The 26,224-nt window shown below is 35.7% G+C and overlaps 1 protein-coding gene across 1 annotated transcript in view; it reads right to left on the minus strand.

Annotated features, from left to right (window-relative positions):
* Positions 1-26,224, minus strand: part of GPSM2 (G protein signaling modulator 2) — a 48,777-nt gene that overhangs the window by 21,746 nt on the left and 807 nt on the right. The window contains exons 2-9 of the mRNA XM_029231181.1: positions 17,588-17,809; positions 17,070-17,205; positions 16,571-16,713; positions 15,913-16,036; positions 15,682-15,797; positions 13,055-13,210; positions 11,825-11,933; positions 10,841-10,970 (exon numbers count right to left, since the gene is read on the minus strand). Of these exons, the coding sequence (XP_029087014.1) occupies positions 10,841-10,970; positions 11,825-11,933; positions 13,055-13,210; positions 15,682-15,797; positions 15,913-16,036; positions 16,571-16,713; positions 17,070-17,205; positions 17,588-17,809 (1,136 nt within the window). The remainder of the gene's footprint in view (positions 1-10,840; positions 10,971-11,824; positions 11,934-13,054; positions 13,211-15,681; positions 15,798-15,912; positions 16,037-16,570; positions 16,714-17,069; positions 17,206-17,587; positions 17,810-26,224) is intronic.

Raw genomic sequence — 26,224 nt, forward strand, 5'->3', positions numbered from 1 at the left:
ATCAGAAAAAGAAATTAAGCAAATAGCAAATATCAACAAAACTAAAAGCTGGTACTTTGAGAAGATAAACAAAATTGATAAGCCATTAGCCAGACTCATCAAGAAATAAAGGGAGAAGACTCAAATCAATAGAATTAGAAATGAAAAAGAAGTAAGAACTGACACCGCAGAAATACAAAGGATCATGAGAGATTACTACAAGCAACTATATGCCAATAAAATGGACAACCTGGAAGAAATGGACAAATTCTTAGAAAAGCACAACCTTCCGAGACTGAACTAGGAAGAAACAGAACATATAAACAGACCAATCACAAGCACTGAAATTGAAACTGTGATTAAAAATCTTCCAACAAACAAAAGCCCAGGACCAGATAGTTTCACAGGTGAATTCTATCAAACATTTAGAGACGAGCTAACACCTATCCTTCTCAAACTCTTCCAAAATACAGCAGAGGGAGGAACACTCCCAAATTCCTTCTACAAGGCCACCATCACCTTGATACCAAAACCAGACAAAGATACCACAAAAAAAACTACAGGCCAATATCACTGATGAACATAGATGCAAAAATCCTCAACAAAATACTAGTAAGCAGAATCCAACAGCACATTAAAAGGATCATACACCATGATCAAGTGGGGTTCATCCCAGGAATGCAAGAATTCTTCTGTATATGCAAATCAATCAAAGTGATACACCATATTAACAAACTGAAGGAGAAAAACCATATGATCATCTCAACAGATGCAGAAAAAGCTTACGACAAAATTCAACACCCATATATGATAAAAACCCTCCGGAAAGTAGGCATAAAGGGAACTTACCTCAACATAATAAAGGCCATATATGACAAACCCACAGCCAATATCGTTCTTAATGGTGAAAAACTGAAACCATTTCCACTAAGATCAGGAACAAGAAAAGGTTGCCCACTCTCACCACTATTATTCAACATAGTTTTGGAAGTTTTAGCCACAGCAATCAGTGAAGAAAAAGAAATAAAAGGAATCCAAATCAGAAAAGAAGAAGTAAAACTGTCACTGTTTGCAGATGACATGATACTATACATAGAGAATCCTAAAGATGCTACTAGAAAAATACTAGAGCTAATCAATGAATTTGGTAAAGTAGCAGGATACAAAATTAATGCACAGAAATCTCTTGCATTCCTATACATTAAAGATGAAAAATCTGAAAGAGAAATTAAGGAAACACTCCCATTTACTATTGCAACAAAAAGAATAAAATACCTAGGAGTAAACCTACCTAAGGAGACAATAGACCTGTATGCAGAAAACTATAAGACACTGATGGAAGAAATTAAAGATGATACAAATAGATGGTGAGATATACCATGTCCTTTGATTGGAAGAATCAACACTGTGAAAATGACTCTACTATCCAAATCAATCTACAGATTCAATGCAATTCCTATCAAACTACCAATGGCATTTTTCACAGAACTAGAACAAAAAATTTCACAATTAGTATGGAAACACAAAAGACCCCGAATAGCCAAAGCAATACTGAGAACAGAAAATGGAGCTGGAATCAGGCTCTCTGACTTCAGACTATACTACAAAGCTACAATAATCAAGACAGTATGGTATTGCCACAAAAACAGAAATATAGATCAATGGAACAGGATAGAAAGCCCAGAGATAAATCCACACATATATGGTCACCTTATCTTTGATAAAGGAGGCAAGAATATACAATGGAGAAAAGACAGCCTCTTCAATAAGTGGTGCTGGGAAAACTGGACAGGTACATGTAAAAGAATGAAATTAGAACACTCCCTAACACCATACACAAAAATAAACTCAAAATGGATGAAAGACCTAAATGTAAGGCCAGACACTATAAAACTCTTAGAGGAAAACATAGGCAGAATACTCTATGATATAAATCACGGCAAGATCCTTTTTGACCCACTTCCTAGAGAAATGGAAAAACAAAAACAAACAAGTGGGACCTAATGAAACTTAAAAGCTTTTGCACAGCAAAGGAAACCATAAGCAAGACGAAAAGACAACTCTCAGAATGGGAGAAAATATTTGCAAACGAAGCAACTGACAAAGGATTAATCTCCAAAATATACAAGTAGCTTATGCATCTCAGTATCAAGAAAGCAAACAACCCAATCCAAAAATGGGCAGAAGACCTAAATAGACATTTCTCCAAAGAAGATATACAGATTGCTAACAAACACATGAACGTATGCTCAACATCCCTAATCATTAGAGAAATGCAAATCAAAACTACAATGAGATGTCACCTCACACTGGTCAGAATGGCCATCATCAAAAAATCTACAAACAATAAATGCTGGAAAGGGTGTGGAGAAAAGGGAACCCTCTTGCACTGTTGGTGGGAATGTAAATTGTTACAGCCACTATGGAGAACAGTATGGAGGTTCCTTAAAAAACTACAAATAGAACTACCATACGACCCAGCAATCCCACTACTGGGCATATACCCTGAGAAAACCATAATTCAAAAAGAGTCATGTACCACAATGTTCAGTGCAGCTCTATTTACAATAGCCAGGACATGGAAGCAACTAAGTGTCCATCGACAGATGAATGGATAAAGAAGATATGGCACATATATACAAAGGAATATTACTCAGCCATAAAAAGAAACGAAATTGAGTTATTTGTAGTGAGGTGGATGGACCTAGAGTCTGTCATATAGAGTGAAGTAAGTCAGAAAGAGAAAAACAAATACCATATGCTAACACATATATGTGGAATCTAAAAAAAAAAAGGTTCTGAAGAACCTAGGGGCAGGACAGGAATAAAGATGCAGACGTAGAGAATGGACTTGAGGACACGGGGAGGGGGAAGGGTAAGCTGGGACAAAGTGAGAGAGTGGCATGGACATATATACACTTCCAAATGTAAAGTAGATACCTAGTGGGAAGCAGCCGCATAGCACAGGGAGATCAGCTAGGTGCTTTGTGTCCACCTAGAAGGGTGGGATAGGGAGGGTGGGAAGGAGATGCAAGAGGGAAGAGATATGGGGATGTATGTATATGTATAGCTAATTCACTCTGTTATATAGCAGAAACTAACACACCAATGTAAAGCAATTATACTCCAATAAAGATGTTAAAAAAAAATGATTGTTGCTCCACTTCATAAGCTCCATTTTAAACATGAAGTGCTCTAATGATCTTCTTTGAGGCATGGTGATAGTAGGAACTGGCTCCCACACCTTATTCTATTCAGACAGTTTTATTCTGGGAATAGTGTTGTAGGAAATAATAGATTAAAAATATTAAATTACTTTTGAATACATACCATCAGAAAACAAATAGTCACATAATGTGGTTGTTACTGTTTATGATGTCAAGAATTTTCTTCCCTGATAAGAAACTCTTGAAGATAAAGAATGAAATAAATACATCTTCTAAAACAATAAGCTCACAAAATAATGAGGCTGGTTGCAGTGCTCTCAGAGTTTAATTGGAAAACATAGTCACTGAGAAGGTAATTTGAACTATGACTATAAATTTTTGTGAAGAGTCATCATCTGAAACAAGCCTTTTACTTCATTTATTCTTAGCTATTTCACATAAAGAGAAAAAATTTTTCTTAAAGAAATTGGATGCACTAGAAAGTAATGAAATTTAAAGTCATTATTTTCGTACAAAGTGAATCTGTAAACCTCTCCAGTTGCTACCCTTTCAGTCCCTTTCTTTGAGATTTTTACTTGACGGGGGTGGGGTAAGGGAACGTAGTTTCTCAACAAATTGCCTTCTTTCCGTAAGTAGTTCCTACCCTGGGTTTTCTTGTCACAAAAATCTGTAACTTTTCCAACTCTGAAAATTATTTCAGTCAAATTGTGTATCATGTGCTGCTTACTTTGTAAAACAGAAGAACTTTGAGAAGAAAAAAAAAAAGAAACCACAACTGACACATTAACTCCCCCTTTTGTAATTCCCCCATAACTTCCCTCTTCCTCCCTAAGTTTTTATATTTTCATTACATATGTATATATCTCTAAGCAATGGAGCTTATTATATAACATTACATAAATGGTCTCACACTGTGTATGTTCTCTAACTTGCTTTCTTTGAGCAACCTCATGTTTGTGAGATTCATCCAAGTTGGTATGAGTAGTTTAATTTTCATTGCGATTTTAGGACAAGGAAAGCATATACCCTTTCTATTGGTGACAGTTGCTTCCAATCATTTGTCATTATAAGCAATATTACTACAGAAATTCTTGGAAATATCTCCTCGTGTACATGAGCAAGCCTTTGTTCCAGTCTGGATAACAGATGAGTGTAACTGGGAGTGGAACTGCTAGATCATACGGCTGGTACATCTTCAACTCTACCAGAATATTGCCAGACTACTCTTTTGAATACACCAATTTCTACTCCTATCAACACTGCATAAAAGTTTCTATTACCTGTATTGTTTCAATACTGGTGTTATCAGGCCTTTTAATTTTCATCCACCTCATCCACCAATATTACCTCACTATGGTTTTCCCTGATTAGTTAAATACCTTTTCACATATTTATGGGCTGTGTTTCTTCTGTTCATCACTTTTGCCTATCTTTTAGTTAGGTTATTTGTCTTGTTTTTAGTTCATAGGAGTTCTTATAAATTGAGGATACAAATCCTTTTTTAATCATCTGTGTGGCAAATGTCCTCTCAGTTTGTGTTTTATCTCTTTACAGTTTCTTTTAATGAAATGAAGTTCTTAATTTCAGTGTCAATCTTTTTCGTAATGGTTTTGTTTTTGTGTTTTTGTTTTTGTGTTTTTGTGTTTTGAGAAATCCTTCCCCTCTCTGATATCATGAAGATATTCTCCTTTATTTTCAGAGGTAGTACAGCATACTGATTGAACAGACCAATCACTCATTGTGATATGACCTTGGGCAACTACCTCTCTGTGATTTTCTCATTTGTAAAGGACAACTATACCTACCTCATAGATCACTGTGTGATGATAAATGCACCATCATCTGTAAAGGGGTCAGTATAATGCCTGGTAAGTAGTAAGCATTCAGCAAGTGTTAGCTGGCTGATCATAATTATTGCTCTAAATCTGTCTTCCATACTTAAATCCTTGATCCATCAAGAATTTATTTTTGTGTGATATTAATTTCCATATATGCAAGGATTATAAATATAGACTCTATATTCCATTCCATTGGTCTATTTGTCTCTATGCCAGTAACACACTGTCTTCATTACTGTAGCTTTATAATCTTTATATCTGTAGAGAAAGCACTTCTCATCTCTTGTTTTTCATCAGGAATGTTTTGGCTTTGAGTTCTTGGCCCTTTTTTCTTTCATATACATTCATGAATGACCTGGTCAAGTTCCACAAAAAAACTGCCATTATTTGTTTGGCAGCACACTGAATTTATATCAATTTGGGAAGAACTGACATCCTTTAAAATATTTAGTTTTCTGATAGGCGCAATTCCTGAGAGAAATGTGTTTAGATTTCCCCTTATGGTTCTGGATTTTCCCATTTCTCCTTTTAGTTTAGTCAGTTTTGCTTTATGTACACTGAAGCTTTGTTATTAGGCTTGCTAGATACATACAAATTTAAGGCTTTTATCTTCCTGGTGAATTGAATTCTTAACCATTGTGAAGTGACTGTCTTCATTTCTAACAAAGTCTTTTGACTTAAAGTACATTTTATCTGATATTAGTACAGCTGTACCAGCTTTCTCTTGATCAGTTTTTCCATGGTACGTTTTTTCAATCCTTTTACTTTCAGGCTTAGTTGGATTTTATTCTTTTACCAATCTGATACTCCTGGTCCTTTAAATGGAACGTTTACATTTAATAGAATTATGATATATTTGGAGATTTGAGCTATTTTCTCCTTTACTATGTTTACTGGTATATTATATTAATTGACTTCCTGATATTCAGTCCACTTGAATTCCTATTTATTTGTTTTAAATACACTGTGGGTTTGTTTTGCAAATATTTTGTTTAAAAATTTTACATCTATGTTCATGAGTAAAGATTTGCCTGTAATTTTCCTTTCTTGTACATACTGTTCTTGTCTAGTTTGGATATCAAGGATATACTATTCTCAGAAAGACTGATAAAGTGTTCCCACTTTTCTAGTTACCTATAAAATTTTATGGAAGGTTGGAATCAAGTTTCTTAAACGTTTGGTAGATCACACTTGTAAAATCACCTTGGCCAGGTATTTTCTCAGTGGAAAGATTTTAAATGACTCATCAAATCTCCCTATGGTTTTAGGCATTAGAGGTGCCATCCATTCACATTACATTCTACCATTAGATTTTTCTAGATTCAATTTTGGTAAGCTGCTTTTCTAGAAATTGTCCATTTCTCTTAGGTTTTCAAATAAAATTATTCAGGATAATCTCATCATTTTAATGTCTGCTGCATCTACATTATATCCCCTTTTCTCTCTCTTTTTTTTTCCTCAAATAATCTTGCTGTAGATTTGTTAGTCTTTTTAAAGAACCAAATTTGGGTTTTTAAAAATTTTCTCTATTGAATCTTTGTTTTAAATTCATTAATTTCTGCTATTATTTCTTGCCTTCTACTTTCTTTTGAGTTTTTTGTTTTTTGGTTTGTTTTTAACTTTTTAAAAGCTGGATACTTTAGGTCACTGAGTCTCTTTCCTTTTAAAATATGATACAATATAAATTTTGCTCTAAGAACTAATGTAAGTTGTATCACATAAATTATAATTCAGTCCTAAGTCATTTTTTAATTTTATTTATGATTTCTTCTTAAATCATACCATAAGTTACTTAGAAGTGTGTATTTTCAAATGAATATGTTTTATACATTATCTTCTTGTTAATTTCTAACTGAACTGCACTGTGCTCAGGGCATGAAATCTATGTGATACAGATTCCTTCAAATTTGTTGGTTTGGCATGTTGTCAAATTTTTGGACCTGTTTCATGAATGTTTTAAAAGAATGTGAATTGATTAGTTGCTTGACACAGTATTCTGTATGTCCATTAAATCAGTGTGACCCATATTTTTAACTGTGACTCATATTAAGAAATACATTTGGAATCTAAAAAAATAAAACGAATAAAAATAAGAAAACAGAAACAGACTCACAGATACAGGCAAGAAACTAATGGTTATCAGTGGGGAAAGAGAAAAGGAGAGGGGCAAGATAGGAGTAGGGTATTAAGAGGTACAAACTACAATGTATAAAACAAATAAGATGCAAGGATATACTGTACAACACAGGGAATATAGCCAATGTTTTATAATAACTTTAAATGGAATATAATCTATAAAAATTTTGAATCACTATGTTGTACACCTGAAACTAACATAATGTAGATCCACTATAACTTTAAAAAATACATTTGCATTGCAACCCTAAATACACTTAAATGTAGAACAAAATCTCCACACAACAGTACTTGCCCTTATTATGTATGATAACTGCATTAACATGTATGTATGTGTGTGTGTATGTATTTAATGTTAGTTGCAACACCTGAGATTGATTTTATAACTCATTAAATGGGTCAAACACACAATTTGAAAACACATCAAGCCCATTAATTGTGCTGGTCAAATCCTCTATATTATTACTGATCTCTGACTCCTGATTTTTACCTATCAATTACTGAGAGGTATGTTAAAATCACATTAAGCTAGAAGTATCAGCTAAGACGGACTCTGAAGCCAGACTGACTAGGTTGAACTCCCATCTCTACCACTTAAAAAGGTAACCCCAGGAAATTTACTTAACCTCTCCTGCCTCCTAGAGTTGTTAGGATTAAATGAGTTAAAACAGGCAAAGCACTGCCTGGGCACATAGTAAGCACTCAATAATTGTTAGCTATTATTATTTTTTTCAAATCTGCATGATCATTTTTGTTATTCCTTTGTTTCAATTCTGTTATTCCTGTAAACATTTAATCATAGTCATTTTATACTCTGAAGATCTTGGTGACCTGATTTTGCTTTTGTTTGTTTTCTTACTCATTTTGGCTTGTTTCTTTAGGTATTTGGTAATTTTGTTATTGTTGTTGTTGTGAGTCTTTATAGGCCTGGATAAAGGATGGCTTGCTTACCTCCAGAAAATATTTGATCTTACTTCTGCTAAGTCCCTAGGAGTATTTCTACTTTAGTATTTCTAAAGTGCTTTCAAAAGCACTTTAATGGATTGGGCTTTCTTATACTGTGCAGATAGAATAAATCAAATTCCAAACCAGTGTGTAGACAGGCTTATGAATTCAGATTCTTATGGGAGACTCCTTTCCTCCACCCTGAGCCAACACCAGAAATATACAAGTTTTCTTGTTTCTTTTGGCTGCACCACATGGCATGCGGGATTTTCATTCCCCGACTAGGGATTGAACCCGTGCCCCCCCTGCAGTGGAAGCATGGAGTCTTAACCACTGGACTGCCAGAGAAGTCCCTATACAAGTTTTCTTGCAGTTCCTTTAGCCAGCAGATTTTTCCAGGCACTAGGGATACAGCAATGAACCTAAGAGACCAAAAAATACCTGTCTTCATGGAGCCAAAGTGAGCAGGGGGTGTGGGAGGAAATGATAAAGCAGTCTGGGCCCAGATTACAGGGCCTTTTAGCCACGATGAGGACTGAAGATTTGGTTCCAGGTATGATGGGAAGTCACTGGAGGGTTCTGAGCAGAGAAATGACATGACTTGATTCATATTTTAAAAAAGCACTCTGGCTGCCCTGTGGAAGTCAGTGTGAGGGATCAACAGCGGAAACAAAAGAAACAGTTGCAAGGCTAATGCTCTACTGGGAGATGTTGGCAGCTTGTACTAAGATTGTTGCAGTGTACATTTTAAGAGAGATTAGGGATATATTTTGAAGGCAGGGTTTCTGATAGGTTGGATGTAGGAGTGGGTGGGAGAAAGGGAACAAGGATGGCCCTTAGGTTTTTGGCCTGAACACTGGTGTGAATTATGGTACCATTTCCTGAGACAGGGCAGACTAAAGCAAGAACATGTTTGGGGAGAAAAAAACAACTGATCCATTTTGGATGTGTTAAGTTTTAGATGCCAATTAGATATTCAAGTGGAAATGTTAAACATATGAAACTCTAACTCAAGAGAGAAATTATGACTGGAAATATCAATTTGAAAATCATCAGCATATAGATGATATAAAAGCCAACCGACTGAATGAAATCATCTAGAGTTGTGCTGTCTGATATAGTAGCCGCTAGCCACATGTGGCTGTTAAAACTTTAATTAAAATTAAATAATATTTAAAAATTCACTTCTTTTTGCACTGGCCACATTTCAAGTGCTCAACAGTCACATATGGCTAGAGGCTACTATACTGGACAGCACAGATACAGAACATTTCCATCTTCACAGACAGTTCTATTAGAAGCACTGATCTAGAGTGTAGGATAAGAGGAAAAAGGATAAAATCAGGAGGAAGGATATGGATGGACAGAAGATAGAGAAGGAGAGAGGGAAGAGGGAAGGGAGAAGAGGTCCAGCAACAGAACCCCAGGTACTACAAATGTCAAGGATTGGAAAGATGAGGAAGAGAGGGGAGTTATGAAGACAGAGTGGCCAGTGAGGTGGAGGCAAGCCAGAAAAAGAGGGTGATCCTGGAGGCCAAACGAACAAAGCACTGTGAGGAGGGAATGATCAGCTACAGGAAATATTGCTGAGAAATCAAATATGCGGACATCTAAAACTGATCAACGTATTTGGTAAAATGGAGTTCTCTGGTAACCTTGAAAAGCTTTTAGTATCATCATGGGGCCAAAGCCAGAGTCCAGTGGTTTGAAGAGAGAATGGGAGGTGAGGAAGTAAAGACAAGGAACAGTGATGTTATTTTCAAGTTTTGTTGTAAAGGGGAACAAAGGAATAGGTCTATAGCTAGAGTGGTCCACGAGGACAAGTGATAATTTGTTAAAATATGAGAGCTATTACAACTTAACCAACTTGAAAATTAGACATAGGAAAACCTTTTAGCCCATTATTCAATTACAAAGTACACGGTCCAGTTTACTATACTGTTCATACTTCAATATCATTTTTCAATTAAATGTTCTTTCAAAGTCTTAGATGACTAGCCACTAATTTCTTTTTCTTCTTCCTTTTCTTTGTATGGGTTAAAGGAGGATATTGGAAAGATAAAAGCTAGATTTTTCACTGACTTTCAAGTTCAAAACATCTGTCTGTGTCAGTAATTTTTTTTTCAGACTAAGAATTTTTTAAGCCTTGGCTGGATCTTTAAAATGGATCTCACATAGAGTTACATATAGATGGTATCCAAAAATGTGGTTCTACATTTTGTTCCTTTTTATTTTTTTAATCAACAGTAGGTGTTTTTTTTTTCACTTAGAAACAGAGACATTATAGCATATTTTTTTCTTATAGCAATATTAAAACCAAATCAGCACCTAAAGAAAATTTCTGGGTTTTCTGAATTAAAAAAATAAAAAATCCTAAGAGATTCCCCCTTAGAAATGAAACGGGGGGAATAAAAGCTAAACAAAAATCAAATACGTAAAGACATTTGAAACAAAGAGGTTAAACAATAAAATGTTTTAATTTTCACATCTTCACATTTATAAATTTTTGAGTGGGCCTAGAGATACAGAATTTAAATGTATTTAAAAAATATTTAAACAAAATAGTTACACCTTTACCATTTCTAAGTTCATGATAAAAGCTATAAAATACTGTATTCCATACTGATAAATTAATGGGACAGTGGTAAAGCAAAAAAGTATAAAAGTTGAGCTTCCTATGTTATATCTCTCTCTGGATATGGTAAACATGAGATAAGTAATTTAAATGTAAATCTTGAGGATAAAGAAATTGGGTTTTGAAGACCTAATACTTACCATGCAAACTGTTATCAACTTCAATATTTTCAGACATCATTGAATTGTTTGTGCTGTAGCTCAGCCCAAGAACCATTTGAAGATCTGAGAGATTGAGTTGTGCTGTTAGTTCACCACTTCTATCCCCAACCTACAACCACAAGCATTTATACTTTAGAGTAGTATTTAAAGTAAAGAATGGTGAAGATTAGTTGAAAATGTTGTCAACCTAAAACTGGAAGAAACTATAGAGAGATGAAAATAGTTATTTTAAAATTATAATACTATGAATGAAATGTGTTTTTTCATTAATAGTATTTTAAAGAAGAAAAGCGACTAAAATATGACAAGAGGACAGATAATTACATTCTACCAATTCCTTACTTCTCTAAATATTAGATTGCTCTTAATCTCTATGATCACCTTAAATAATAAAGTAGGTTACTCTGTGACACGTTAACTTGGCATCACATGAATACAATTTCCTTAGAATACTGTATTTCCATCCTATAGTAACAGTATTTATTAAGCTAGCACTAGACATTATATAGGTACTTTTATATATACTTTAATCTGTATAACAATTTGCAAAGCAGCTATTATTATTATTCCCATTTTACAGATGAGAGAAATGATGCTCAGAAAAGTTTCCAAGCTCAAATGGCCAGCAAATGGCAGAACTGTAACAGGAACCAGTCCTTGATTCTAAGAGCCGTGTTCTTCCTTTCATACCATGCTACTTTTCCACGTAGAGATGGGGGGACAGTGGAGGCACATGTTCCTCCATTCCTCCATGCTCAGCCCTTCCTTCCTGTCTTCCTACATCAAGGCCAGTGCAAACATACCCCTGATCTGTATCTCAAAATGCTCTGTGCAATTCTTATGCCAAGAGAACAATATATAATTAAATTTATTACTCAGCCATATAGGAGCATTCTAGAGATATAATAGGGCTGCAGATCTGTGAATCGCAATAGCACAGATAACAATTTTTTAGTTTCATACCTCTCTTGAAATTTCCAAGTGCTTTTCAGCAAAATGCATCGCTTGATCATGATTTCCTAGAGCTGTGTATGCATTTCCTAAGCTCCAACATGCTCTTCCTTCACCAATTCTACAAAATAATTCAAAGCTAACATGCAGTTATCTGAAAGGAGGTCTGTGTGAAGAATAAAATCTATCTAGTAGTAATTAAAGGCATAAACAATGCTTTGGATTTATTTGGTCTTTCTTATAAAGAACAAACTATCATAATACTAGAGACATATAGTTGGCCTGCTTCAGGTTCCACATCCATGGATTCAACCGTTATCTGAGAAACCCCCCGGATACAGCCGACTGTACTACACCATTTTACATAAGAGACCTGAGCTTCCATGGCTTTTGGTATCCATAGGGATCCTAGAACCAAACCCCTGCAGATATCAAGGGACGACTGTATTAGAATAACCACATAATAATGAACTCAGAGTCAAGTTTTAAAATGGAAAACATCCTTTTTAAACATGCAGTATATTATAAATAAAGTCTCAGGGATAGGTCTTGCAGTTCAACTACCCCATTTTCTTTCCATGGCATCCTTACGAGGATTCAGTCTGTAATCATTCAGTCTGTATTTGAACACCATGAGGAAGAGAGAACTCACCTCTTGAGGTAGCATACTTCATTCTGAATAACTGTACAGAGTTCTTCATACTGCGATAAAAATCTATCCTACTAAAGCAAACATCACAGACTAAAGTCCTGCACAGATATTCTGTTTCTTCATACAGTTTTTTAAAAAAAGAAGAATTAAACATCAACATTTAAAACTCAGAAGATTTTATATGAAACTCAGGACTTGCAGCTTCTCTTGAAAAAAGAGGCGGCTCTGGATCCTCATTCCTGCCAGGCAACACTTAGCTGGAATTGAATAGCAGCTGTCCCCTTAACACTGTTGGGCCTATTAATGTCACTACAATTTTCACACTGATCTAGTCAGGAGGGCCTTTGCAGGCAATTGAGTTTGTGACCTATTTACTGATCTTGGTTCAAGGTTATATGGAACCATTCTAATCCTCTCTAGCCCTTCAAACAGTAACATACAGAGGATGTTACTGAAACAGAGGAAATACCTTAAAAAGGAATTAAAAAGAAAACAAAGGAAACAAAAAAGAAATTTAAAGGAAATATTCTAGGGATTCAACAATGTATCTATATTTTATCATAACTATAGTAAAAAGATATATAACTTACCTATCATTTAGCTCTTGAGCAATTGCTAAGTGCTTCAGATGATAGTCAATGGCCTTTTCATAGTCTTGAAGTAAAGTATATGTGTTTCCAAGACTGTAGCAAGACTGTGCTTCTACAGCTCTGTCTTTAAGCTGTCGAGCCAATAGTAGTGTCTTTCTGAAAAAAGAAATTAATTCTTACATAATGGCTATTATAACTATATTGGCTATAATAACCATAAAATAAAACTCACTTTTCCTCCTGCCTTTAAAGTAAATCTGTTTTAGATCCTAATATCCCATATTTTCTCTATTACTTCTAGATAAAATGAAAAGATGTCCTTGAAACACAAAAAGCAAATCCAGACTTTTAGAATAAATGTAGGAGTCCTATTAATTCCCCAGAGAAAAGGAGAACAGATGCATGAGATCAAGTGCCTCTGAAGATTAACACAGTATTTTTAACATTAAAAAAAAACTTTCGCTGTTGCAGTGCAATAACGTAAAGTAAGTTTGTCCACATACCCTCTCTTTTCAATCATACTGTTGCCTTTACATTTTGTCAAAATTGAAAATACTTAGTTAAAATTGTTATGTATTAGTCACTGATTCATGAAAAATATTAAATGCTACATTTAAATATTAACCAAATTCTACCTTGTGGAATCAATGAGAAGCTAGTGTAGCAATTAAGAGCATGGACCCTAGAGCTAGGCTGACTGGGTTCAAATCCCAACTTTGTCAGTTAGTAGCTCTGTGACTGGGGCAGGTCACTCACCCTCTCTATTCACTAATTTCCTTTTACATAAAATGGGGAAAACACCTCACAGGGGTTTGTGAGGATTAAATGAATTAGTATATATAACGTGCTTAGAAGCATCTTGCTCACAATAGATGCTAATAAATGTTAATATGTTTTGTTATTATTATCATCAGTGCTTAAATCTACAGATGCTTTTTGGATCCAGTAATTTAAATGACTCTTTCCTATAATTTCTGCCAAACAGTATAAATACTTCATATCATTTATAACTATATGATAGTTTTTTTTAAGCAAACAAACCTGAAATTATATGTTTAATGATGATACCTTTAAAGCTGTTACCTTGGGAGGCTACCCACTTGTTCTAACATTGCCTGCCCTCTCAAACACTTTTGGAAGACTTTTGGAATTGCTTCCGGCCCTGTGGCACAACCCTTTCTGGCACGCTGTTATTCTTTGAGAGTACAGCTAATTTGTAAAGGGTTGGAAGTCTTTCTGGAACCAAACTCAATTACTAAAGTAGGTTTACCAAACTACTGCTTTCTGTCCTTTCTATTATGGATCTATAATGTTAAGAGAGTTTTCTTGTATGGCCCTGAAAACAATTCCAAAGAAGAGTTCCAAAAATATTTTTAATCAATATTTTTGGAATATGTGTAAAGTTCTGAGTTCTACCTGTTTGTGGGTGTGTGGGGCAGGGGTAAATTTCATTACTTTATACTCATGCTTCTTTAGTCAGACAGCCACCATCCACTTTATTACAGAACTTTTCAGTATTTAATACAAGTACATCATTTATTAAGACTTTTCTATGTGTTTTGGATTTAAAATATAAGAAACTTTTGTATTTAAAATCAAAACATATGCTCCTTGTATAGTTATGTACTTTATTTGGAAGGATATTTCACATCTAACTAGTCATAACTAGTCAACCAACAAATATCAACCATTAGTTGAAGTTTAAAGGAGGATGGGATGACATTCTAGTTTTTTAGATGGACCTAAAGCAATTTTGCCTTTTTTTTTAGATGATGAACTTTCCAGAACTCTCTCATGGATTTTTCAACAATAAAATATAAATCAATCAAGACTGTGTCTTTGGTTCAGTCAAACTGGCTTCTGCCTAAGGTCTGTATGGGCCTTCAGTTCCCACTAATTAGAGAAAACTCCGAACAATCTAGAAAGCACAGGGCAGGCAATATGAAGCAGTTTAAACTTTGCTATCATGTATGCTTCAAGTCTACAGATAGACTAAAGAGACCCTGCCACAGAAGAAGCTGGGAGTACTAACTCCTCGAGTAAGTGAACAGGGGCCTCAGCTTACAGCAAGGATCAAAGCTGGGCAGAGAGGGTGGGAGGATAACTGCTCAATAAGATGGCAGGATGATGGCGGGAAATTCAGTCATCACTGGAGGAGACTAGGGCATATATTTGTTACCAAGCTTTCTTGTGGCCTCTCTGCAAAGCCGTAACTGGTGGTGGTGGTGTGGGAGCATATAACTATACACACCATACATGCTAAACAGGTTTAAAGGATTTTAAATGTTTGGAATCTCATTTAAAATAATGTTTTAAAGATAAAAGCTAATAAAAATATAAAGGGGCCATACTGCTTCTATTAAATCTTAGGTACAATGATATGTATTGCGCACCGTGTGCCAGGTACTGTGCTAAATAAGTGCTTAATATATTCTTTCATTCAATCCTCATAACAATTCCAAAAGCCAAGTATTGATATCTTCCATTACAGATGAGAAGACTGAGACTTAGAAAGCCCAAGGTTTTGCTGCTTGTATGCAGCAAAAAAGTTTTAAACCCAAAGCCTATGATTCTTTGGATTGCATAACTACCCATTTTACATTTATCTACAGAAATATTAGACTAACCTATAGTATTCAGAGGCAGTTTCAAATTCACCAAGGAATATATACGCATTTCCAAGGTTGCTATATGCTCTTCTTTCAGCTGCTTTATCTCCAAATTCTTTTGCAATAAGGAGACGCTGAAACAGGAAATTTTAATTAGATGTAACTATATAATAAAACTAAAGAATAATCTAATCACTGTTCAAAACACTGATGGAGAAAACGACCTGGCTCCAAAGCCTTGCATCATACCTGCTCATGAGCTATAACTGCATCCCTGAAGTTGCCAAGGAGGTAATGCGTGTTTCCAAGATTGCCAAAGGCACGTCCTTGGGCTGCTCGGTCGCCCAAAGCAGTCACTAGTGATAGGTTTTCCCTAAGTGATAATAAAAAGTTGTGAAAAAATGAGTTTGAGAAAAACATTTATTGACTTTATTTACAAATCTAAACTCTTTATCAGGAAAAGAATATTTAAATAAGCTTACAACCATAATGTGCCACATTTAAAAGATATAGCTATGCTGGAGGGTGATTACAGGAAATAACTGGGAACATTTTACTCAACCATTCAGGTAGGTTTCTGCCCAGAGTCCAGGACAGAGTTAAACTTAGAACCCCTATATAGCTAAAAAGTTCTATGAAATTCTATTGATAAAAGACTAAGTTTACTCCAAATAACTTAGACTAACTATTGATGCTTCTTGTTTGTGCCATTAAGTGGCACTGGTCTGCAGTTTAAATGAAAGTTTTCCTGGGGAGGGAGGAGATTACTTCTAATACAACACTATAACATTTTGGCAATGATTTGATGGTTTATTTTAACTTACTAGTCTATGATTTTAAAACCTTTGCCAAACTTAAAAACTTACTACTGGCTTGGGTGGGCCACATGATTGCTGATGCTACTCACTCATAATAATCCACGGCTGCCTGCAGAGCGTTTCTTACTTCTTCTGGAAATTCTCCTACATCCTGAGGACCAGGGCAGCCGAAACTTTTCCCTTTGGCGTGATACACATTTCCGAGATTGTAAAGTGCTCTTGCTTCTCCCACCTAGATGAAGATAACAGCAGTTTACAATTTGAAATCAGAGGCCAGGTATTATAATGCTATCACATATATTTATTCATGATATCCTTGATATTACAGTCAAGAGAAAGAAATGTTTACATTAGCCATCCATACAGAACCAAACACATGACTACCTATGAAAGAAGGACCTCTCGTTATTTCTTTTTTCTCATCTATTAAAAATTTTTCATCATGCTTCTCTTTTTCTTCCATTGTTCTAAAAATACTTTTTTTTTGGTATTAACTTTTAGATAAACTACAGTATAATTAAATAGGATTAAAACACAAAGCAATTTCAATGAAAACATTTGGCCTACCATCTAATGTTTCCTTATTACCTTGTCGTTAAGCTCTCTGGAAATATCTAGGTGTCGCTGACAACAAACTACAGCTTCATCAAAATTCCCAAGAACCTTTAAGGTGTTTCCCAGATTACCACTAGCTTTAGCTTCCCCCAATTGGTCTCCAATAGTCCTGGGGTGAAAAAAAAAGAAAAAAAGCAAATGGTGTGTTAAAATATAAAGCAGCCAGAATACAGTTTTCCCTAGAGAACAGTTGACATGCTTAAGGTAAGAAAGACCCATTAGCCTTGAAACCTTCTTTAAATAAAAATCTTAAACTTACATTTCTGTATTTAAATTTAATTAGTTTTCATTCATTTAATTAAACTCTAGCATCATTTCACTACTATTCATTTACTTAATTAAACTGTGTTCAGCCTAAAGATTAGTTTTAAAATTCAATGCTAATAAATTAGAACTCACTAAATGTACTGAATTGTTAGTTTTTTTAATTGAATGAAAATGTGTTTTCAAGTGACAGTTAATCTAGGGAGAATTCAGCTTAAATTAATTACCTTGCAAGAGTTAAATCATGATGATGGTATTCTAATGCTTTGGCATAATCATGCAAATAGAAATAAGCATTGCCCAGCTGGCTGTAAATAGCGCTAAGTGTTTTTAGGTCTTCAGTTCCAACTTGAACTGCAGCTTCAAAGAAGGACACACCAGCACGGCAGTCTCCTGATTTACACAGACGCTCCCCTTCCAACGCCAGTTCTAGGCAAGAAGCTTCCATTCTATAAAATTATATAGGACAGACATTTACAAGATTACATTACAAATGCACCACAGTGTTTTAACTTCCAGTAATATAATTTAAATGTGGACTGTGGCTACTCTTGCTTACAACAGCAGCCTCTATCATTGAAGTGTATATACATTATTGATAAAAGAGGAAACTATTATTTATAGCAAAAGCTTATTTGCCTATTCAAATGTCTCTCAGCTACAGAGGTCTTTTTTATATGATAGCTAAAGACCTCTATATGGAGCTGATGAAATAAAATTCGTGTTTTATGGCAAGATGAGAAAAATTTAAACATAAAATTTTTCTTTGACCATTTGGCCTCCTTCCTCCCCTTTATTGTGTATTGCACATCTGCATTAACCAGACATCTTTAGGAGACAACGTTCCTTCTTAATCTCATCAAGGGTCACAACTCCTTAGGAGATAACCTTCCTTCTTAATCTTTAAGGGGCCACGATGACCCCATGACCCACTACTTGCTTTGTTGACCCATTACTTGCTTAGTACGTGTAAATCTGGATTGTGTAAAATGTCAATAATACGTCATCTAATGTACAGCCCTCTGTCTCAAAAACGTACATAACTCAAACAGGTAGAACAATTCTCGGAGTTTTCTGAGAGGTGTTCCCGGGTTATAATCTTCAATTTGGCTTAAATAAAATTTTCCATTTCTTTCTTAGATCCACTGATTAATTTTTTCATCGACAGAGCTCATTTTACTTGCCTCACCCAGAGCAACCTACTTTACCAATGAGAGAACCTAGTAGTTTTTCCTAAACTGTTCTGAACTGTGGCAGACTTAACAGACTTTCTGAGAGTCTGGGGAGAATAGGGGTGCCTGTGGGAGGTGAAGTCCTATAACTAATACTCTTCTCTATCCAGGTATGCAGGTGATCTACTCAACCTGTCCATCAACCCCTCCTACCACACATCTCTATCTCATACTCGTGTCTATGCACGTACACGAGCACACACACCACCACCCCCTTCCCCGTCTTATCACCATAGGATCACCTATACCTTAGAAAAGCAGAGGAGCAAAATATCTTGATGCACAAGGTACACTTCTATGAAAGAACTAAGTGTTAAGAAACTTTATGTTAGTAAGCAATGATTTAAAGATCTGCAGAAATTCTAATTCTCAAAGTCTGTCACTGAATTTTAAAAGCCAGAAAAATTAAGTTACTATAAATATATCTAGGAGAAAAGGAGCCATTACTTCTGATTCTAATCCTAACCTTTAGTAGGTGCCCTTCACCAAAGTTGCCATTGTGTTTCTTCAACATTTTTATGATTTCTGCCATGTCTATGTACTACATAATCATTCACTTAAATATGTTTCTAAAATTTGGCAAATTCCTTTAATTGGCACATGCCGTGAAAAAAAAAAATCTAGTTTCATCCAAAGCAGTTATCTACGAAACTGTGAGTTTGATGTGATACTTACATTCATTTTCTAATGCACCTCGAAACAAATATGGAAGTATTAAAATTAAAAAGCGAGTAAAATTACCTTATGTACCACCAGTGGTATAACACCATCCTTTGGAAGACTCTGATTTAGCTCATCAAGCATCTTAATTTTTGGAGCAGCACTAAATTATTCCTTACTACAATTAGCTTTGAGCAACTCTACCAGAGTGGTGGTTCTTGATCCTGGCTGCACAGCAGCAGAGCTCACATGGAGCATTTTTTAAAACTCCATGCTGGGTCCCACTCCCTTGGGCGTGAGGTCTGTCCCCAGTATTGTTTAAAAGCCCCCAAGTGGGCTTCCCTGGTGGCACAGTGGTTGGGGGTCCCTCTGCCGATGCAGGGGACACGGATTCGTGCCCTGGTCCGGGAAGATCCCACATGCCGCGGAGCGGCTGGGCCCGTGAGCCACGGCCACTGAGCCTGCGCATCCGGATCCTGTGCTCCGCAACGGGAGAGGCCACGGCAGTGAGAGGCCCGCGTACCGCAAAAAAAAAAAAAAAAAAAAAGCCCCCAAGTAATTCCAATGTACAAGGCAGGTTGAGTATCACTGCTTTAACAGGAAATATGAGTTAAACCACCACTCACCCTAAACTCATTCAAATATGATTACACTTTGTATTTTTAGTAGCAAGTCAATTAATGTTTCTTCAGGTGCTGTCTTTTAGTCTATAAAACTTCAAGTTTCCTTAGAGTCATAAATTAAAATGGAATTGTAAAAGTGGAAAATGAACCAGGTGAAGCTAAATGAAAAGTCTGGACTAAGATTAATAGAGCCAATTAACAAAGGTTCAGAGCAGACTTCTGGCTCAGAATAAGCAGATGAAAGTAGTCATCTCTGACAGGTAATTTTTAAGTTTTACATCCAGGTATCTTTTTCTAATAATTCAGGTGATTTAGCCAAAGGCTACTGTTTGTTCACAGTTAGACTAGTGACTTCACCCTCACTTTATGGGTCAAAGTAAAATAATGCAAGTTAGGGCTTCCCTGGTGGCGCAGCGGTTGGGAGTCCGCCTGCCGATGCAGGGGACGCGGGTTCGTGCCCCGGTCGGGGAGGATCCCACATGCCGCGGAGCGGCTGGGCCCGTGAGCCATGGCCGCTGAGCCTGCGCGTCCGGAGCCTGTGCTCCGCAACGGGAGAGGCCACATCGGTGAGAGGCCCGCGTACCACAAAAAAAAAAAAAAATAATAATAATGCAAGTTAACCTCTTTTTAACATTTTGCTTCAACATTAGACTAGGGGGCGGGGGTGGGGGGGGGAGCTAAAGCACGTGGAAATATAAATCAGTTTACTGGAAACCTTAAACTGCTGTATTTATTTTTCTTTATAGGTCATTTCAAATTTAAAAAGCCTATTTTTCTCTTTCACAAGTGACAACTGCCATTTGGAACTGTATTTTTGAAGATGAAAGAGTTAAAAAAAAAGATTTTTTTTGTTTAAGGTTTTATGAGGTTACTGGTGTATTGCATGTGTGAAGAGAAATGAGTCAGCAAAAGATTAATATGTAAAAATGTGGTTTTATTTTCACTAGATAAAGTACCTGAACTACTTTGCCTCTATTTGTCTAAATACTAAAACCACTGAACTTCTAAGAATTATCATAGGGGAAAAAATTGGAAAAGATATTTTTACATATAAAATACATTGCTTTCTTTCTATTAACAAATTTTAATTTAAGCATGATACCGATTATGGAAAAAAATTATATATTGAGCAATTTCACTGCTAGGAATTTATCTTAAAGCTACACGTACACAAATTCAAAAGGATATATGTAAAAGGATGGTCACAGCAGCAAAAAACTACCAACAATTTAAATGCCCATCACTAGAGTATTGTTTAAAAAAAATTACATGCCACTATACAATGGAATACTAATGATGGCAGAAGATTTCACCAAGGGAGAGGTACAGAAATAGTCACACCAGAACCATCAGTTCAGGATGATTAGGTTGCTGGCCAGGAAATCAGAGATAAGGCTATTGATGAAACAAAATTATTTTTAAGGCAGGACAAAAAAAATTAACATAAAATTTTCTTTGCCATTTGAGCCATTACCCTCTCCCCTTTACTGTGCATTATGCACCTGCATTATACATTAACTAGATCCCCTTAGAACACACAGGAATGCCTACTTGCCAAAAAAAAAAAAAAAAAGGCAATTCCTCCTGGAGCCAGCAGGTAACTCATTAAAGACACAAGATTCCTTTCTCAATCCTGTAAGCGTCACAATAATCCACTACTCACCTTGCTGGACTATGTAAACTGTCAACATGTTACTTTGATGTAAAACCCTTTGTCTCTAAAACTTTTATGACTGTGCATTCACCTCTCAAAGACAGAACAGTCCTTAAAGCTTTCTGAAAGACTGTCTCCCAGGTTATAATCCTCAGTCAGGTTGGCGCAAATAAAATTTTCCCTTTCTTTCTAAGATTAACTATTGATTAATTTTTTGTCAGCACTATTCACATGTAAAAACTGGAAGTTAATAACAGTATATCCATATAAAACACAGAAGCATCTTCTTCAAATAAATTATTCACCACAAATATTTGACCTTCTGGACTTAAACTTATACAACATTACAATGGAACCATCAATCCAAATGCTGTTGCCTCTAACAAAAGTTAGCTATAAGGCTGCATGGTATCATAAGAGCTACAAATTTTTAAAAAGGTACTTTACATAATTCTCACTGGAAACAGTGATAGCCACCTGGAACCCTGCTGGCTACACAGCTGTCCTTAAAGTGCATGAGGTGAGACTGCCCTACAGGAGAACCTACCTTAGAAAAGTCATTTCAGTAATGAATGCCCAAAATAAAGCCCAAAACTCTCTAGCTTATTAGAGTTTATTTTGACTATATTATGGCTCTGGTATATTTTATTGGAAAATAAGTCAATATTCTGGCAAAATCTCCAACACCTCAAATATACCTAATTGCAAAACAGCCAACGCAGGTTGGTTTATAAATTTTTTAAAAGATCATTAAATAGTAACAGAGAAAGTAATTTCATATCCTGTCTCTATGAGAGAATAGAATTACTGCATTTGTTTATCAGTTGGGTTGAAAACAAAGAACGTACCCAGAGTAGAAGACAAACCAGGAAAATAGCTCTCCATTAAAATACATCCCACATACAAAGTTTCTTTTATTCTTCCTAATGGCCTATTTAATTATATAATCAAAAAAGTACATTTCTAATAACTATAAAGACAATATTACTATCCTTGACTGAAATGTTTTCATTTTTGTTAACAGACTGAACATTATAGCTTTAATTCCTCATCTTCTGCACAAACACGTCATTTCAATTTATTTTAATTTTTATATTTTATTATTTTTTACTTTTCTTCTACAACTCGATTTTTTTTTACCTCCTTATTTTTGGTTTCTTGTGTTTATAGTATATCAATAAAAGCAAAAGAGGATTAAAATCTTGACGCTACAACATTTTAAAAAATTTAATAACCGGTTTTGTCCAAATCTGACTCTCCCTTCTAAGGGCTTACATACTAATTAAGAATAAATGATGGGATTCAGGACTTAAGATCAAAGCAAGAGTGCCCTGCACCTTCTCCATTGTGCTGTCTTCTGTGGCAGTCCACTCTCTCATTACAGCCCTTAGCTCCACCTTCTATGTGTTCTACTTGGGCGTGGATCTTTTCCATTACCAGTCCTAGCCCCCATAAACAATTTTCATCCATCCAATTTACCACATATATCTAATTATTCCAGTTTAGTTTATAAAAGGGAAAGTGCAAAACCATCTTGATTTAAATTTAAATTTTGATTGGTAACTTAGTTTTAAAGTGATTCTAACTATATATTATATCAAATTTAATTCTCAAAATGATGCTCTGAGATGGGTATTATTACAGAAGTGGAAACTGATGCTCAGTGACCTGCTTAAGATCATACAATGACAAATCTGAGAAGTGAAATCCTGTCTTTGTCTCCAAATCCAGTGTTCTTTCCACCACTCCACATGACCTCAAACTATTCTTCAGAAAGAATATTATTAATAACTATATTTATCTATAAAAATTAAAGAATTCAACACCAAAACTGTATTCCTTTACAACTTATGTGCAATAATCTAATTTTTACATTAAAGTACTGAAATGTTTGTTATTCACAGTAACAAGTACGAACAAGGACATTTCTCAAAGAAATATAAAACTAGAGGAACTAGTATGATGAACCTGATACATCCTTCTACATCAACAATTACCAATATATGATACATTATCAATATATATTTCATCTTTACTTCCACCCTCACTCTACAACTTCAGATTCTTTTGAAGTATATTCCAGAATGCATATAATTTCATTAGTAAATATTTTAGTATGTAACTCTAAAAGATAAGGAGCCATTTTCAAAAATTATAATCAGGACTTCCATGGTGGCGCAGTGGTTAGGAATCTGCTTGCCAATGCAGGGGACATGGGTTCGATCTCTGGTCTGGGAAGATCCCACATGCCACAGAAAAACTAAGCCCGTGTGCCACAACTACTGAGCCTGCGCTCTAGAGCCCGCAAGCCACAACTACTGAGCCCGTGTGCCACAACTACTGAAGCCAGTGCATCTAGAGCCTGTACTCTGCAACGAGAAGCCACTGCATTGAGAAGCCCGTGCACCGCAACGAAGAGTAGCCCCCGCTCACCGCAACTACAGAAAGCCTGCGTGCAGCAAGGAAGGCCCAACGTAGCGAAAAAATAAATAATAAATAAATTTTAAAAAATATATAATCACAGTACTATTATCATTCCTAAAAAAATTAACGATAGTTATTTAAAATCAATTGCACACTTAAAAGTTTAGAAACAAATCCCATTTTACTATCAGTTTCCATTTCTCTCTGCCTCCACAAATAAGTTGTAAACTATTTCATAAAGCATTCTGATATCTCTCAGGAGGTTTCTTAGTGTCTGAAGAATTATTCCACTTCAAAATTACAAACTTATTGTGCCACAGAAGCTCCTCCAAAGATAGATGAGGACCTCCTCAATGAAAGAACCAGATGGATAAAACTTTACATGCTAAGTGTTTTCCACAGTAAAAAAAATAACCTATATTGGGCCATAACTCTTAACACAAGGGATACAAACTATTACCTGCAGTTATACAATAATCCAGTCAGTGTATAGAATGCTGATCTTACAGCACTGATGAAATCAGAGATTTGTTTGGTATAGTCTTACTACAAGCAGTTGAGTCTTAAATTTCTTTTGGTGAAGTCCTATATCAATGTATAACCATGTTTGACCTATGCTATATCATGAAAAAAGGATGAATCTAAGACCTTCTTATAGGCAGAGGTACAATCTGCTCCTGCTTACCTATTATTGTTACAATATTAAGAAGTAAACCACTCTTAAAAACGTTTAGCAAGACAGATAAAGATAAACATCTTACCAGGTTCATCTGATGGTTATGTCCAGTGAAGTTCAATGGACAATTCCATCAAATGTGGACTACAAGCCAGACCACAGGCTAGGCATTATGGCTGCCCTAAGGGAGCTAAATGGTCAAAGAAGGGGTGGCGGGGACTTCCCTGGTGGTCCAGTGATTAAAACTCTGCACTTCCACTGCAGGGGGCGCGGGTTCTATCCATGGTCAGGGGAACTGAGATCTCACATGGTGCATGGTGCAGCCAAAAAATAAAAATTAAAAAAAAGAAAAGAAAAGAAGGGAGTGGCAGGGAGGAGGAGACAAACATATAAACAGATACACTGAATTTTAATACAGTTGGTGCTAAGAAAGAGATATGCACACGATATGTGAGGGCATATAGCCAAACTATGGAGTTTAGAAATGGTTTCTAAGAGGAGAATATTTCTGAACTGAATCTTAGATATTGAGTAGAATTAGCTAAACCAAGAAAGTGGGAAGGGCATTCAAGTCATAGGGTGTAGCATGAGCAAAGGCACTGAGTCATGCACAGGGAACCAGAGCTCAAAGTGCAAGGTGAGGACTGGAAGGAAGTAAGGATGAAGGAATAGGTAGAGGCCAGGCAATGGAAGCTCCTGTGTACTATATTAAGTGTGGCTCTGCCCTACAGGTGACTAGGAGCCACCAAAGGGATTAAAGCACAGGTTGCATGGTTAACTCTGTGTTTATAGACAGAGCCCTCTAGAGGCAAATTTAAAAGACAGATTCCAAGAGGAGAGAATGGAGAAGGCAGGGAGTCTGGAGGGAAGACGATTTAGTTCACTGCTACACTGAACTGTAGCAGTGGTGGGGAGGATCCAGATGGATGGATAAATCTGAGCAACATTTAGGAGGTAAAACTGGCAAGACTTCACAGTGGATACAGAGGTTCCTGGAACTATGCCCCACAGGGTAGAGCGAGAGCATTTCTATTAAAAGCTGATTTTAATTATGGTGAATGTCTTCCATTTTCTTTTATTTGAAAATTTTAAATTTTTAATAGAAATACTTTCAGCTTACCTATATAAACTTCCTTGGCACCATGCCCTAACATGGACCATCTGCCCCAAAGCAAAGGACAGTAAATCTCCTCACTATTTCCTATGCATGTGTTAAAACATCCAAAATTTGGTATCAAACATCTTCACTCATTAGGGATTTGAATACTATTCAAAGCCATAAGTTCTGATGTTTTTAAATATTATTCAATATTTAACTTATAATAGTTTTGATAAGGAATCTATTAATATCTAATCACCTTACTAATAACTGTCTTCCATTCTAATATTTGTTTGTCTTTATTTTAGTTTAGTACAATGACCAGAACTTCCAAAATAAATGTTAAATAATGATGATGCAGATATTCTTGCTTTCTTCCTAAATGTATCAGAAATGTCATTAATATTTTACCACTAAATTTTTTTTTTCTGGCCGCATTGGGTCTTCGTTGTTGCTCACGGGCTTTCTCTAGCTGCAGCAAGCAGGGGCTACTCTT

This window comes from Monodon monoceros, unplaced genomic scaffold (assembly GCF_005190385.1).
Source record: "Monodon monoceros isolate NGI ecotype Baffin Bay Population unplaced genomic scaffold, NGI_Narwhal_1 Super_Scaffold_18, whole genome shotgun sequence".
Lineage (NCBI taxonomy): Eukaryota > Metazoa > Chordata > Mammalia > Artiodactyla > Monodontidae > Monodon > Monodon monoceros.